General features: G+C 35.3%; 1 protein-coding gene across 3 annotated transcripts in view; it reads right to left on the reverse strand.

Annotated features, from left to right (window-relative positions):
• CENPC (centromere protein C) overlaps positions 1-18331 on the reverse strand; it is a 59431-nt gene that overhangs the window by 13604 nt on the left and 27496 nt on the right. For 2 of the 3 annotated variants that reach the window (XR_012493705.2, XM_019748068.3), the window contains exons 10-15: positions 17621-17915; positions 15355-15498; positions 14092-14174; positions 6989-7048; positions 3551-3655; positions 2668-2796 (exon numbers count right to left, since the gene is read on the reverse strand). Coding sequence is in view for 1 of the 3 variants with exons in the window: in XM_019748068.3 (XP_019603627.3) it covers positions 2668-2796; positions 3551-3655; positions 6989-7048; positions 14092-14174; positions 15355-15498; positions 17621-17915 (816 nt within the window). In the remaining 2 variants the exon portion in view is untranslated. Of the gene's footprint in view, positions 1-2647; positions 2797-3550; positions 3656-6988; positions 7049-14091; positions 14175-15354; positions 15499-17620; positions 17916-18331 lie in introns of all 3 variants that reach the window. The other variant, XR_012493707.2, reaches the window with a different exon arrangement.

Consider the following 18331-nt stretch of genomic DNA (forward strand, 5'->3'; position numbering starts at 1 on the left):
AGAAGGTATTTCACAATGATAAAGGGATCAATCCAACAAGAGAATATAACCCTTGCAAACATTTACACACCCTATGTAGGAGCACTTAAATATATAAAGCAAATATTGACAGACATAAAGTGAGAGATCAACAGTAATACAGTAATAGTTGGGGTCTTATATAAATGGATAGATCATCCATTTAGAACACCCGACAGAAAATCAACAAGGAAAGAATAGCCATAAATGACACACTACACCATACGGATTTAGTATTCGAACTCCTAGCCACAGCAATCAAACAAGAAAAACAAATAAAAGGTATCCAAATTGGACAGGAAGAAGTAAAACTGTCATTATTTGCAAATGACATGATACTACATGTAGAGAACCCACCCTGTAAGTTCCATCAAAAAACTATTAGAACTGATAACTGAATTCATTAAAGTGGCAGGATACCAAATTAGTATTCAGAAATTGGTTGCATCTTTATACACCAGTAACAAACTATCAAAAATAAGAATTAAGAAAACAATCCCATTAAAAATTACATCAAAAAATAAAATAAAATACCTAGGAATAAATTTAACAAAGGAGGTAAAAGACTTGTACTTAGAAAACTATAAGCACTGAAGGAAAAAATTTAGGAAGATACCAATAAATGGACGCATAAACTGTGCTCATAGATCAGAAGAATTAACACCTTTAAAATATCCATACTACCCAAAGCAATCTACAGATTCAATGCAATCCCTATCAAAATACCAATGGTGTTTTTCACAGAACTAAAACAAATAATCCTAAAATTTATATGGAACCACAAAAGACCCCAAATAGCAAAAGCAATCTTGAGAAAGAAGAACAAAGGTACCACATTACTTGATATCAAACTGTTCTTCAAGGTTATAGTAATCAAAACAGCATGGTACTGACATAAAAACAGACACAGATAAAGAGCCCAGAAATAAATCCACCACCTGTATGGTCAATTAATCTATGACAAAAGAGACAAGAATATGCAATGGGTAAAAGACAGTCTCTTCAATAAATGGTGCTGGGAAAACTAGACAGACACATACAAAAAATGAAACTACTTAGATGACATACAACAATAAAATTACATCACATACAACAATAAACTCAAAATATATTAAAAACTTAAATGTAAGACCCAAAACCATAGAACTCCTAGGAGAAAATATAGGCAGTAAACTCTCTAACATTGCTCTTAGTGATATTTTTTGGATACATCTACTCGGACAAGTGAAACAAAAGAAAAAATAAACAAATGGAACTACATCAAACGAAAGAGTTTTTGCACAGCAAAGGAAACCATTAACAAAACGAAAAGACAATCTACTGAACTGGAGAAGATACATCTGGCAATGATACAGCTGATAATGTTAGTATCCCAAATATATAAAGAAGTCATATAACTTAACAACAGACAGTAAACTATCTAATTAAAAAATGGGCAGAGGACTTGAATACACATTTCTCCAAAGAGGACATACAGATGGCCAAGAGACATATGAAAAGATACTTAATGTCACTAATTATCAGAGAAATGCAAATTAAAACCACAATGAGATATCACCTCACACCTGTCAGAATGGCTATCATCATAAAATCAACAAATATGTTGGCAAGGATGTGGAGAAAAGGGAACCCTCATGTACTCTTAGTGGGATTGCAAATTGGTGCAGCTACTTTGGAAAATAGTATAGAGGCTCCTTAAAAAATTATAAATAGAACTACCTTAGGACCCAGCAATCCCACTTCTGGGAATTTATCCAAAGAAATCCAAAACACTAGTTCAAAAAGATATGCATTCCTATGCTCACTGCAGCATATTTACAACAGCCAAGACACGGAAGCAACCAAAATGTCCACTGATAGACAAATGGATAAAGATATGGTACAAATATAATGGTCTATTATTCAGCCATTAAAAAGAAAGAAATCTTGCCATTTGTGACAGCATGGATGGATCAAGAGGGTATTACGTTAAGTGAAATAAGTCAGACAGAGAAAGATAAATACTGTATGATTTCACTTATAATGTGGAATCTAAAAAACAAACAGAAACAGATTCATAGACACAGAGAACAAACTGAGAGTTGCCAGATGGGAAGGTTTTTGGGGTCTGGGTGAAAAAGGTGAAGGGATTAAGAAGAACAAATTGGCAGTTACAAAAAAGGCACGGAGATGTAAAGTACAGCATAGGGAATATAGTCAATAATATTGTAATAACTATGTGTGGTGCCAGATGGGTGCTAGACTTATCGGGGTGATATCTTCGTAAGTTATATAAATGTCTAACCATGATGCTGTACACCTGAAATCAATACATTATAATACTAAATGTCAATTGTAATTGAAAAATAAATTTAAAAATTAAAAAGAAAAAAAGAAAACTAGTTTACCTTCAAAATTTCAGGAAGAAGGACATTAAAAAGTGAATAATGCAATATATAGATGATGTATTACAGAATTGTGTACCTATAACCTACAATGTTACTAACCAATGTCACCCCATAAATTTTAATAAAAATTTTTTTAAAAGAGTGAATTTACCCTAATGTATCACATCTGAAGTTTTCAGAGGTAAATTTGCAAAGAGCTATTTCTCAAAGCACTGTTATTTATAATAAAATCTAAAAGTTACTTTCAGGAATAAGTTCATACTTCTTTCATCATTATCAAGACAGATCCTTTTCCTATTAACTGTTTTGTTGACTTTTTTCATTTCTCGTTTTGCCTTCCTTTTAGATGGTATTAAGTCTGGGGACAGTATTCCACCAATCACAAATCCTCCTGAAATTTAATAACAAAAAAGATAAAAGCATCATACTGGGGAAGTGAAAACTTTGAAACAGAATTCTTTACATTAATAAAACAATTTCAAAGTATAAAGAACACATTATTATTACTACATCTACAGCTAGTAATTCAAATAACACAAATACCAACCAATTTCACTAATGTCTCTGCTATCCTAAACCTAGACGCACTGATGAAATATGATTGAATGAAATCAACAGGCATCAGTGAAGGCTTAAAAGAAACAAACAAGAGGCCAGCAATGAACTATTTATAGTAATCCACATGTGAGTTTAGTTCTTAAACTTAGATATATCCATCAATGAAAGGAAATAACTTCAAGATAACAATGACTATACTTTCTTGCCCACCCTCTACCATTTCTGTAAAAACATATGAAAAGAACTGGGGCTGAGAAAAATAATGGGAATACTTAATCTTTGCCAGTTATAATTTTCTCATGTTCTGATTTAATGCTTAATTTTATGTAATTAGAAACCTTGTTATATAGAAATAGTAGCACCCTAAAAAGGCACACACACACTTCAAATTATTACCAAAAAGAAAATGAAATCAACATCTCTGTAGTTATCAGATTTGAGTCTTGTCACAATTTGGGGGGATGATGATTAAACAAGGAAATGCATGCAAATATGTAGGACAGTGCTTGGCATGTAATATACATAAATAAACCGTAGCAATCCTCATGATCATTTTTCATTGTTAGACATTAAAGCATAAATTTTACCTGATGGCCTTCCTTGATAATCTACTCGCTCCCCTCGCCAGTATTCCAAAGGTTTCAATCGTATTCTCTTGGTCCTGCGCACATTTGGTGTGTTGGAGGGCAATACTGCAAAAAAAATTCGACAAAAATGTACACATACAAATGTTTAGCTGGATGATACTTTGCAGCGGAAAGATTGATATTACCTTCTAGAACACTAATAACGTTTCTGTACAAAACACTAGAAAAACAAATTTTAAGACATATTTGTGTTAATAATTAAAGAAATGCCAATGAAAAACTGGGCTTCTAGCTTGGCAAATATTTAAAAACTTGATAATACCTTATGTTAATGATGTTAAAGGTACACAGGACCTCTCATATATTGTAAGTAGAAATGTAAAGTGAAGACAATTTGGCAATACTTATAATACTGACTCAGAAATTAAAATGACTAGAAAATGAGTTTACAATAATTTTCACAAAAATGGACAAAACTCTAGGTACAAGAACATTCATAGTAATACTGTTTATAACAGAAACAGAAAACAAAAATTAAATTGAAAACCATCTAAATGCTCCACAATAGGAAATCTATACATTGGGAGTAATCAAGTGTGCATATGTTTGTATGTATAACACACATATCTACTCATTTTATTTCAACAATGTAAAGTTACATATACTAAGTTGAGTTTGTTGGCTATACAATCAAATTCCTGTTATTTTTTGTTTGCTAGAGCTGTCCAATTCTAAAAATAGCTTATCGAAATCTCCCATTCTAACTGTATTGTTTAAATGAAAATCTCCTTGCTTTTTCTTATACATTTTAGTTGCTGGTTGCTTGGTGCATAAGAGTTTACGATTTTTCTATCTTCATAAATTGTTCATGTCATCATTACATGTCCTTTTTAGTCCTGTTCAGCACTTAAATTCCACTTTGCCTAATATTAACACTGCCCTACTATTTTATTTCTATTTATTTATGTGTATATAATAATATCCATATTAGACACTATCTAGCAGCAGAGAGAAATTTTTCTTGGTGACTTTGAAGAAGCAAGCTGCCATACTGTGACGGGGTCTATGGAGACAGTCATACAGCACGGAACTACAGGTGGCTCCAGAAGGTGAAAATAGTGGCCAATTGCTGACAGAAAACAGGCACCTCAGTCCTACAGTTTCAAGGAACTAAAGTGTGCTAACAATCACGAGCTTGGAAAAGGACCCTGAGCCTCAGATGAGACCACAGCCCAGGCTGACACTTTTGAATACAGCATATGAAACCCTTGAACAGAGGACCCTGCCAATCTATGCCTGGGTTCTTACCCACGGAAATCATGGGATAATAAACATGGGTTGTCTAAGCGACTAAGTTTGTGGTAATTTAGTACACAGCGGTAAAAAACAAATATACATTATCTAAGTTTAACCAAATATATTTCTAGAATCATTCAGTACCACTGCTTCCTCTCTTTGGACTCAGTTTTATTTTATGTGATACTTGGTTAGAATACCTAACATGAGTATTTTACGTGGAAGATACTAAAGTGAATCTTACATTATCTGAAAAATAAATTCGATTATCAGAAAGAAAAATACCTTGGGGAGATGTAAGATTATTGGATTGTAATACATTTCTGAAAGTAGGCTATAGATATTATTTTATTCTTCCAGTGTTAACACAGATAAGCAGTGCGAGTCATTTAACTTTTACATTCTCTCTGGACACTTCCCTCTATCCTGAAACTTTAGGAACTTTAGTCATTTATGTCTAGAGGTATATCTTTTTCAATAATTATGAGTGGTAGTTGGTAAACTCAATCAAACCACAAATTAAAGCCTATCTTTAATCCAGGGAAGTTTCTTTAACTGTTTCCTCTCATCCATTTCTTTTTTTCTGGAAATCCTATTATTTGCATATTTTGTCTGCTCTCTCCATGTTATTTCCATTAGATATCTTTTTTCCTCATGGTTTCCACTTTCTGTATTTCTGATCTGAAGAATACAGGAATTCCATGTCAACATCAGCTACTAACCGAGCTCTCAACAGTGACTATTTCTACTTTCAGTTCATTTGCTGACTTTTTAAACTAAAAAATGATGACATTTTAGTACCAGAAAGTCTTCTATGCTATAACAATCTCTGAAAGTGCTCATGTTTCTTCTGTTAAACTTGTTATCCATCTACCACAAAAGTTATAGCTCACCAGAAGCTGACTACTGTTCTTAATGCATAATGCTTAATTTTCCTCTCTGGTTGCTGGACGTCCTGTTCAGGGACGTTTTGCTTCTCTTTGCCTACTCCTGACTCTTCATCATTCCACTCAAAGACAAACATTAAGCACTGCAAAGTATAGCAGCAGTCTTTCTTCAGAGGGCTGGCAAAACATTGAGATGTGAGTTTGTGGTTGAAGCCATTAGAGAAAGCTTTACTCCTAATGGTTCTCTTCAGGTACAATAAGCACAGGAGCATCCACAGCCCCAAGTATAGGGAGAAACATAAAAAGCCACTCCAGTCCCACAAGGTGTTAGGTCCTATGAATCCTGATCTGCAAATATCTCTTTGGGAACCATGGAGTTTTAATCCTCACATGGGCCTCTAGGTGGGTGCCCCAGCACCCAGCTTACTACTTACCTATCCTACTGTCATGCAGGGTGTCTGGCGGAGTCTCTGGTCCCACTCCCCACATAAGAATGCATGCGGCCAAAAGGAACACCCACAGAGCCATAGACAAGGGAGTCATACCACGATATTCCCACTAGTGGCTGGGTTGGAGACACAGGAAGCAGGAGCCACACTATCTGCAACCTGCCGTCTACTTCTCTGCAATCCACAACCCGCACTCCGCCGTGCTAACTGAAATCTGTTCTCGCTAGCTCAGCCACCATCTTCTTGCTAGCCCCCCATTTGCTGCTAGCGTAGCCACAGTAGTTATATTAGTGGCCAGTGGCTCACTGGTTACAGCTGACGGCCAACTAGCCACAGCTGGTGGCCATCCAATCACAGTTGATGGCCATTTACTACCTGAGCCAGCACCTTTCCACGTGAGGCCAAGAGCCTGGGAACTGCACTCCTGGCTCTGTCCCCACACTACTTTTATTTTGTTTAAGAATGAACTGGATCAAAATGGGAGGAAAAGTTGTCATGGATACCATCTACCTAGAAGCTAGAAATTATAAAGAATTCTCCATCCTACATGCTTAACCTATATGGGATCATGCTCCTTATTATGGGACAAAGAGTGAGGGCTACAGGATTGATTAGTGGATAACAAAGAAACTCTGTGGCCTGTGATGTTTTACCATGAAATTCATAAAAAAAAAAAAAAAAATACGTAGTTTTAATGTATGTGCCAATTAATTCAAATAATATTTGTCCCTGCTTGAGAAAAATTAAGTTATATTTAGAAAGAGGTTTTATAATATGCAAATATTAAAAGACAGAAATAATTTTACCTAATTTGTGATGTACTTTGTTCTCTCGTGTTATTTTAGATCTTGTTACTCGTGAGTCATCTGCAAAACACAAAAGGTAACATCCTGAACTATGACTACTAATTCCATGTTGAGTTAAAGTGTATTACTTGGTCAACTTCAGTATAAGTATATTAAATAAAACTTGACCTGACAATGCATTTTATTTCTCCTTCTGCTTTTCACTGTTGAGGAATAAAGACTAATGAAAAACAGTATAACATCTCTCTAGATTTTGGTACAATGAATATATCTAAAGAACATAGTAGTTAAAAATAAAAAACAGGGGCGGCGAGATGGCTCAGTTGGTTAGAGCGCGAGCTCTGAACAACAGGGTTCACTGTTTGATTCCCACATGGGCCAGTGAGCTGCGCCCTCCGTAACTAGATTGAAGACAACAAGCTGCTGCTGACCTTCTGAAGGGGCAGCCGGATGGCTCAGTTAGTTAGAGCGTAAACTCTCAACAACAAGGTTGCCTGTTCAATTCCCGCATGGGATGGTTGGCTGCGCCCCCTGCAACTAAAGATTGAAAATGGCGACTGGACTTGGAGCTGAGCTGCACCCTCCACAACTAGATTGAAGGACAACGACTTGGAGCTGATGGGCCCTGGAAAAACACAGTTCACCAATATTCCCCAATAAAATTTAAAAAAAAAACAAAAAAACAATTCTGGAACTCTTTTAAAAAAATGAAAAACAAACAGGTTTCCTATTGCTGTGGACTTCAGGTGAAATAAGCCATTGGGCAGATAAAAATGCAGGGTGTGATAATTAACAAATAAAATGCTAATAATATAATCTATAATCTTTAAAGTTCTAAAATAGTACAACTGTACTGAATTTAGCAGTGTGCTAAGTAGATAAGGGCTCTCAACTTTGGTGTGGTCAGTAGTAGCTAAACACAGCTGCCACCAATTCTTTCCTTTCCTATGCCCAAATGTTCTTTATTGAGAATGGAGTCTAATTCCCTTCTTGAATTTCTACTGGCCATGACTTGCTTGACTAAAAGAATGCAGCACAAATGATGTTCTGGGACTTCAAAGGCTAAGTCCTAAGAAGATATGCAGTTTCCACCTTGGTCTCTTACAACTTCACTCTGGGGACAGCTACCACATATGAAGATTCACTACCCCAAAACTGCCACGCTGTGAGAAAACCCATCCTAACTACATGAGAAGGCGATGTGGAGGAAAAGAAATGCCTGGCCAGCCCCCAACTATTCCAGTCACCCTGACTGGGTGCCAAATATGCAAGTGAAGAAGTCACCTTGGACTCTTAGACTTCCAGCTCAGTCAAGCTGTCAAATTACTGCAACCCCAGTAGCTTGCATTGAACTATAATACAAATGCATGAAAGAGCAAGTGAGAACTGCCCAGCTAAGCCAAGTCAACCCATAGAACCATGAGAGATAAAAAACGATTGTATTAAAAGCCGTTAAATTTTGGGTGGTTAGTTATACAGCAATACATAACTGGAACACTTAAAGTCCATGAACCACCTAAAATTTTTCATACACTTTTGTATATATTATATATTTCCTTAAAAGTAAGTCTAAGCTTTCATTATATATTCTCATATGAGTCCATGATAGCAAGAGATTGTTAAGAATGACTGAATTAGATACTTCATAAAATTGCTAGTTTAGAAGAAACTTTAGTGATCATAAAATCTAATTTCCCACTCCAGAGCAGCCAAACCTATAGAGATCAACAGTAGATTAGTGGATACCTAATCTCGGGTGGGGATTGAGAGAATAGAAGGTGCCTGCTAAAGAATATAAAGTTTCTTTTTTTTGGGGGGTGGGGGGTAATGAAAATGTTCTAAAATTTATTGTGGTGATCGTAGCACACCATTGAATTATATACTATAAATAGTTTAATTACATGGTATGTAAAGTATATCTCAACAAATCTGTCACACACAAAAAAATCCAATTTCTCATTCAATCCCCACTAGAACAAGTAGAAGGCTAGTTTATGGTTGAAAATTTTCCCACAGCAGAGGGCCTTGGAGGCAGCTGGTGGGGTCAGAGAAGGAACAAAGCAAATAAGTAAATATACTGTGGATAACGGGAGCCAGGTTTCTCACTATCTCAGAAGGGTTTTATAAAAATGGAAAAGGGAAAGTCGAAGGTACTGGACTGGAATTGGACATATTGACATGGACTCATGATTTCTAAATGAAAATACAGAAATAGATATAGATGCTTGTGTATGTATAATGTAGATATATGTGTGTGTGTAGTATGCATTTTGTATCTTAATCCACTAAAAAAACCTAGGAGCAATGATATCCCAGCAACAATAAGCACACCAAGGACTCAGATCTGAGCATCTAAATGCCATCCTCCTCTAGAAAGTAACTGGTTCCTTAAGAAAAATAATTGATTCCAGAGTTGAGGCAGGGGTCCTAGAACATCTTATGCTGAGAAATGAAACAGTATTCAAAACATGATAGAAACTTGATGAAAGGACTTAGGGACCAGTTGAAAAGACATCTACTGGCCAAATAAGGCCTAGTTTATCAGAATAAGTGATAAAGATTAAAACCCATCGAATAAAATAGAAACCCAGTAGTTGTCCATAATATGAATAGATGAATAATGAATAAAGAAGAAGGGGTAAGAAAAACAATTTTTTATAGAAAGCTAACAAAATAATTAAGGAAATAGGAAATAATTTGGTATCATCATTAGTGGCTGATAATTCAGGTGGAAGCCTTTAACAGAGGTTAAGATTGGTGTGGAGGTTTGAAAAGGAAGGAGTTACTGAAACAGCATCAGGATATCACTCCACAAACAATCAATTATGAAAGAGAAAAACTGTACCTTTAAAGCAGAGAAACCTGGCAATAACTTGAACGGTGATGAAGACCAACATCACCAGTAGGAGATGGGTCAGTACTGTGCGCCTCCTAACGTGATGCACACAGATCACAGCACCACTTCTGCACTGTTTCTGTCACATGTGCATGGCTGGCATCTGATCGAGAGGAAACATCAGAGAGACCTAGGTTGAAGGTCATCCTAAAGAACAAAAAGCTTGTACTTTCTAAAAAAATGTAAAGGTCAGAAAAGTTAGAAAAAGCCTAAGGAACAGTTCCTTATTGAAGGAACTGCAGGAACAGGAGGGCTAAATGACATCCAGGATCCTGGATTGGATCCTGAACCAGAGAGAAAAAGGAACACTGATGGCACTGCTGGTGAAACCGGCTGCATATCAGTGAAGGAATATCGTTAAGCCCTCACTTAAGGTGGTAGATAAGGTCTTGGAAACTGTGACTGTAAGTGAAACATATAAGGAAATGAATTTTACCCTAGGCTAATTGATATAAATAAGAATTAAGTTCCTATATCATATTTCTGATCACAAAAAACAAATCCACAAACTTCTAAATTAAGACCCAAAACACTTCTGGTATTAAACACTGATAAATATTAGCTATACATAACAGTTAGAAAAGATTAATAAAAACAAGTAAGATCATTCTTTTCCAACCCATTTATGCCAGTTCAGGGTCGCACATGGCTGGTGCCTATCCTGGACACTCAGGACTCAAGGTGAGAACCAACCCTGGGCAGGATGTCCTTGCATCACTGGGCCCCTCCACACCCCCACACACATTCAGACTGGGACAATTTAAACATGCTAAGTCACCTAGTATGCACATCTTTAGGATGTGGGAGGAAACCAGAGTACCTGGAGAAAACCTATGCAGACATGGGGAGAACATGTAAACTCCACACAGACAGTGGCCCAGGTCAGGAATCTATTTTTTTTCTTATGAACATTGTAACAAAACAACATTGAATGAAACAATATTATTCAAGGACCTGGTGTACTATAATGTTATATTAATGCTGACATCCTGACTTGGATGGTTGAAGGGTGATTCAGTTCTTGTCTTGCATTGTGTCTGCACATACACATAGTATGTCTGCAACTCATTTTCAAATAGTTCAAAAGAGGCTAATGATAATTAATATGTATAAACATATGTAGGAAAGACAGGGAAGGAGATGAAACAAATGTTAACTGTGGAATATGGATGAAGACGATATAGGATTTCTGGGTAAGTTTAAAAGTATTTCAAAAAAATATATTTTTTTAAAAAGCAACAGACAAAACTCCTGAATTAAAAGAATTAAAGAACTAAAGATTAAAGAATTCTAGTAAGCATGGGGATGGAAGAAAACAGGCTATCGACAAAGGAAAAAAGAAATAAGGCTACCTTCAAATTTCTACTCATTAGCATGAGCTATAACGAGGTAAAAGAGCAATAGCCAGATAGTTTAAAGGAAAAAAGATAACTCAAGATTATTTTTACTATTCGACTAGTTGTTCAACTGTGTTGAAAAATTCCTGAGTTCTTGCTAGCATATGTGAGAATATCTACCAACTTTACAAAGAGGTATCAAGCATAACTGTTATGAAAATAAGTGTAAATGTGTTAAACATTAAAGAAAAAAATACCAACAAAGCAAGTTAAAAATAAAAATCCAATCGTGCTATTATTTTTAACCCACTTTGTTTTAGTTCTATAAGAAAGTTTAAGTAAAAGGGTGAACAAAAATCTAAGATACAACAACAAACCAAAGAAAGCAAAGATCACAATATTAACATTAGACAAAACAGACTGTAAGGTAAAAGCATCGTTAAGCGCAACATGAAGAGCGCCACGAATACCAAAGCATGTACATTCCACATGAAGGAGCACATATGCTCAAAAACGGCACTGAAACATACATCACACACTGCAGTAAATAGATGGAGAAACAGACCAATGCAGCGGAAAACACTTCACAAACTTCACAATCAAATGTAAGGACACAAAGGATCAGAATAATATAAAATGGTAACGTGTCCAAATCTAAAATCCTATTCTTCTCCCCAAAATCTGCTCCTTCCCTAGTATTCTCTAAATCAAGCAATGACAGCACCATTCTTTCAGGTGCTGAGGCCAAAAGCTTTATCCCTGGATACCTCTCTTTCTCTTACACCCCACATCCCATCCATCCCAATCCTGTTGACTCTACCTTCAAAAACACCTAAAATCCTACTACTGCTCTCCACATTCCACTGCTACCACTCTAGTACATACCCTTCACTGGGATTATTAATGTCTCATCAATTGATCTTAATGCTTCAACCTTACACCAGCCCCCTCAAACTGATCAGTCCATCCCTAACACAACAGCCACAGTGATTCTGTTTACAGATCCATCATGCCTCTCCTCTCCAATGGCTTCCCATCTTTCTTAGTAAAAGCCCAAAATCCTTGCAACAGCATTTAACATCGTCTGTGATCTTTCATTCTTGTTACCTTATGATATCATCTCCTACTACTCTATCCATCTCTTCCTCTGCTCCAGCCCTCCTGGTCTCTGTGGTGTTTCTCCACTAGAACAGACTCTTTACCACATCAGAACTCTGCCCCAGATCTTCCTTCTGCCTGGGGCACTATTTTCCCATACAGCTGCAGCATTTGCACTCTCACCTCTTTCATATCTTTGCTCAAATAATCACTTCCTCAGTGAGGCCTTCTCTGCCCATCTACCTAAAACTGTAGCCCCCATTTCTCACCCTAAAATCCCTGCTTTATTTTTCTACTCTCAATATCCAACAAATCATAAATTCTGCTATCTTTTTTTATTGTCCTGGCCTCCCAGAAATTAAGCTCCACGAGGGCAGAAATTTTTGTCAGTTTTGTTCACTATCATATTCCTAGCTCCTAGAATACATAGTAAGTATTCCATAATATTCCATAAACATTTATAAGTTCCATAAATATTCAAAGTATATTCCAAAACATACATCCATTTACATTATCAACAAAATAATGAGAGGATACATATTTTAAAATACGTTATCTATAAACAAAAAATACTTTTCTCTTTTTCAAGGATCCATGGAAGACCTTCAAAATTTTTCCATGAATTTTATGTGATCTACGCATACTTTAGAACACGAAGAAAACCTTAATAAATTCAAAGAATACATACTACAGGCCAAAGTTCCCTAGAATAATGAAATGAAACTAGAAATTATTAACACAAAGCAAAACAAAACAAAACACATCGTAAAATAATAGCTAACATTAACATTTAACATATACCAGGTATTAAACTAAGCAAGGAATTATTCATCCTTATACCAATTTGTGGTATTGGAATTTATGTCACCATTTTATAAATAACGAAGCTAAAGCTAAGAACACTGAAATTTCTTACTCAAGTTAATATAGTTAACAAGTGGTAGAGCTGGCTTCAATACCAGATTCCTGACTCTGGAGACTAGGTTCTTGACAGATGTACTTCTAAATAACTCCCGGGTCAAAGAAAAAGCACTATAATTTAGAGTACACTAGAAGAAGAAGCTGCTTTGAGAAGAAAAAAGAAAATCCTATAAAATTAAGCCAACATCATACTCAGGAATATTCACTGCTTTTTTTTCACCAGATAAAAAGTAGAAAAATAAATATAGAAGCATTCAACTTAGAAGAGAAAAATAATAAAAACACATCTAAACACAGAAAGAAAAAAAGGATTTAAAAGGAAAAGTAATTGGTGATTTAAGGAAAAAAACATTATAACAGATTATATTCCAAGCACATATTCTTTAAGGGCATAAGAAAATTATAAAACTCTCCATAAAGATGTATTTTTAAAACTTTATTATGGAATGTTTCAAACATATTCAAAATAGAGAAAATAGTATAATGAACCTGCTTCAACTATTACTCAGCTCTAGAAATCAATACATGACTAATCTTGCTTCATTTATACCCTTATCAACATTTTTAACCCTGGAAGTAGTAGATATCTTAAGTGCCAATTTTTTTATTATGTCCTACTTGAAAGAAAGGATTGTCATTCATCTGTCTCATTCTTTCTGTCTCTCTCCTCCCTCCTTCAATCTCTCCCCTAGGTATAAGGTCTTACAAATCTCTAATAGAGTTCGGCTCTTAAGAGTAAGTATTCAATATACATTTGACATTGGTTATAATTTAAATAAAACATCACATACCTAACTCCATACGCATAATGCCATAAACATCAAGACAGTAGAAAATAAACAATAACTTACCTGAACTTTGCTGAATTTCCTCATCATCTACATCAGAATTATTCTTTCCAGACATTAAATAATTCTTGAGCCTAAAAGGTCCACTTAAGAAAAAAAAGTAAACCATAAAATTTGTGCTTTTATAATGCATATATCTAATTATCTATCTCAATGGTCCTTTTTCCCCAAAGCTAACAAAGGCTTTTTTTTCTTATAAAACCAATAGCAATGTTATGTCACTAATATACTTACTTGCTGCACAAAATAAAGAATATACGATTTAATTCTATAACTGACTGTCAAACATGATAAAAACTTTATTTTATAATCCTTTAAACTAACTCATGGATCAGAGTTATGAATTTAAGTCAAATCAAATAACATTCTTTAATAAAAATCAAATTATAGGAAATAATTAGAAATCAGCTTTTAAAAAAAAAAAAAACTACCACAATCAAATGGAACTTAAAATATAGACCAGAAATTGTTCAGAGGTGATTCAGCTTATCTCAGTCCTAGATCCCTTTCCTCCTATTATGAACCTATTATAGGCCTAGTAGTCCTCACCCAGCAAATAGTGGACAAAGAAATCTTAGCCATCCATTAAAAGTGTGAGAATCTGCTATAATTTACCATTCCTTCCTTTTGTGTGTGTGTGTGTGTGTGCGTGTGTGTGTGTGACTTCAGGTATTATAAAAGTAGGTTAATTTGGTTTGCTCACTGAGTGTGTCTGCTTTAAACATATAGCCACAAATTCTTAGATATTATTCCTTTCAAGAGGTAGGGTCGAGTTCGACCCTCTCCATGAACGTGGTCTGTATTTAGTGACTTGTTTCTAACGAATTAAGTGGAAGTGACAGTGTGCAATTTCAGGGACCAGGTTATTGAAAGGCACTATGACGTCCACTGTAGTCACCTTCTCTTAGGTCACTTGCTTTGTGAAGAACCAGCTGCCATATTGAACAGCCCTATGGCAAAGGCCACATTACAAGGAACTCGAGCCTGCAACTAACAGCCATGTGATCGGGCCACCTTTTAAGTAAATCCTCTGGTTCCAGTCAAGACTTCAAAGGAATGCAAACCAGATAGATATCTTGAATGTAACACCTGATGAGAATCCCTGAGCCAAAACTAACCAGCAAAGACTTCCAGATTTCTGACCCACAGAAATTGTGAAACAATAAATGTTTGCAAGCCACTATTAAGCTTTGGGGTAATTTGTTACACAGCAATGAGTAATTAACATAGTGAGGAAATCCCATTATCCTTAGAACACATTCATACCTTCCTTCCAAAACTAAAGTCTTAGGCTCTCCAGAATCCGAATCAGCCTCCTCTGGTGTCTTGCACGGATATCCCCTGGTCTGAGGCTTTAGATGAACATTTTGTGCAGTCACAATATTCTCATCTTTGGGGCTTCCTGTAACTCTATAAAAATGAAAAGTTTATAACTGTTTACATTTCTTCATAAACTATTTATTCTAAACACAATATATAAGTGGGTAGACAAACAAACATCACTAACCCTGTTCAGGTCCTAGGACCAACAACCAGCCCAGGAAGGAAATTTAATTCTAGGACCTACCAAGAGTTCTAAATTTGAAAAATTCTGATAAGGGAAATGGCCTAAGATGGACGTGATGACAGGACACTGGGACACATTACAGACTGGCAGCTTATGTATATCACAGTTAATCTAGCATAGTTTTTTTAAAATCCACAAATAACTGAAATTGTTTTCTCTGATACCCCTAAACAGCCTACTGGGGTATAGTAGGGTGTTCAGAAGGGCCCAGTCTCATCTCTTTGGTACTTACCAGCTAATTACATAGTTTACCCCCGATATACTCATATGCAAACAAGATACACTATTCCTAGACTGCACGATTTCCTCTCTTCTCTCACCTCTCTCTTACAAGTCCTATGTTTCTATTTGTTTCTTCACTCAGTTTACCAACTTATTCTTATCATAGTGAGAGAAGAATTTGCACGCAACATAACTAAAGAGCATGCAAACTTCTGAATGTTCTTTGACAGTTTATTCCTATAGATTCTACTGTCCCTCTAGGTCCTACCATCAGAGTCAAAGAAAATAAAAGGGATTATTAGAGAATACCATGAACAATCATATGCCAAAAACTATATAACCTAAATGAAAATAACAAATTCCTAGAAACACACAAATTACCAAAACTAATTCAAGAGGAAATAAATAATCTCAAAAAACCTATAGTAAGAGAATGAGTAATCAAAAAAACAGCCTAGAAAGAGAAGTCCCGGCCCAGATGGTTGCACTGCTGAATTTTACGAAGCATTCAAAGAATACGAATTCTTCACAAACTCTTTCAAAAAATAGAAGAGTACTTCTCAATTCATTTTATGAAACTAGTATTATCCTGATACTAAAACTAGACAAAGATATCAGAAGAAAACTATAGACCACAAAAATTCAACAAAATATTAGCAAACCAAATCTAGCAACATATAAACAGAATTATATATTATGACCAAATGGGATTTATACCAGAGATGAAGTTGGGTTTAACACTGGAAAACTAATGAATGTAATACAACGTATCAGTAACAAAAATCACATGCTCATCTCAATTGATGCAAAATAAGTATTTAGCAAAATCTGACCTCTTGATAAAAGCACTCAACAAACTAGGAATGGGCTCAGCAAAGGTACACATGGGATTCCAATGGCCACTACAATGTTTTGCTTCTTAAGTGAAATTATGGGGAATCAGGAATTACTTTTATTTTTGCATATCTGAAATATTCCATTAAAAGAAACTGAATGAGAAAGGAGATACGAGAATAGTGTGAAAAAGTTAAATAGAATGTGTACGGGGTATCTTTTTGCACCATAATGTCATACACTAATATACGTTAGGACACTCTGTCATTCACGTCAGTACATTCCAAACACCTTGCAGGTTCTCACACAAACCTAGTATTTATTGAATGAATGCTGTATCATAAGCAGAAATGCATCTATATCAAAAGCAAAAATTAAACATTAAGAACAATATTTAACTCACTTAGGTTGTTGGGACTGATAAGAATTCATTGAAAGCACCCAGCAAGTACTCAGCAAATAATAAGCACTTGAAATATATTAACTATTATCATCTCAGGGGGAGAAGTATTATGATGTATTCTTAATGATTAAAATCACATTAACCTCACTTAAAAGGAAGCAAACTGAAGTGTACACTTAAAAATGATTAAGATAGCAAATTTTACATTATGTGTTTTTATCACAGTAAGAAAAAGGAAGCAACTCTCAGGCAATATTTACATTAAATTTATCACTCACATCCCACATGCCATATATTACTCCCTATTTTAATATTAGGAAACAAATTCAGAGTACACTTTGCTTGGGGCATCACCCAGCTAATTAATGGCAGAGCCTGACTACCAGGTCTGTCAGGCTGCAGAGACCTTTATACTAAACTGCCTCTCTATAATGATTAAACAACATAGAGAAACTATTAAATGCTGAAGACAAAAATAACTACATTGTACACATAACAAACATTACCCAGAATGATTAAGGCTTTTCTTCTTAGTCATGTCTTTCTCATCACATTCCAATGACTCATTCTGGGAAGAACCAGCAATTTCATCATCATCAATAATTTCTCTAGTATCTTTTGCATTTACAATCTTCTGTGCTCCTGAGCAGCCTGGATTAGTTCTCTTGTGCCCTTTAAATGGAACAGTTTTTTCCCCAATATTCTTAGATGATTGATTTGTTTTTTCAGCAGGTTTTCGTCTACTGTTGTGATACACTGACAATTCTTCTGTTATTGAATAATTACTATTATCAGCAAAACCTGAAAGATTCGATAATAACCTAAAATTAGGATAATATTTATTCAGGTTATCTGGCTCACTGAAATACTAACATTATTTATTTGTGTGTGTGTGTGTTTGTATACACATATATTATATAAACACATACATACATCAATCTCATAGGCTACATCTGTTTCCAAATTACATGCATAAATTATGTGTGCTTCCATTTTTTCATACATGTATAAAACCCTTCAAATTTATCACAAGCTTCCAAAACCACCCTCTCTGGCTCTGCCCACCACTCTCCTATGTATATTGTAACGTTATACCTACAAGTATATTAAAACCTGAAATGTTGATATCTTTCCCAAATCTGTTTCTCTCATACCTTTCCTCATCTCAGTAAAGAATTGAGCTCTACTCTTCTACTTGTTCGGGCAAAAAACCCTGA

The sequence above is a fragment of the Rhinolophus sinicus genome, chromosome 1, assembly GCF_057876585.1.
Source record: "Rhinolophus sinicus isolate RSI-liver-muscle chromosome 1, RSI-T2T, whole genome shotgun sequence".
Lineage (NCBI taxonomy): Eukaryota > Metazoa > Chordata > Mammalia > Chiroptera > Rhinolophidae > Rhinolophus > Rhinolophus sinicus.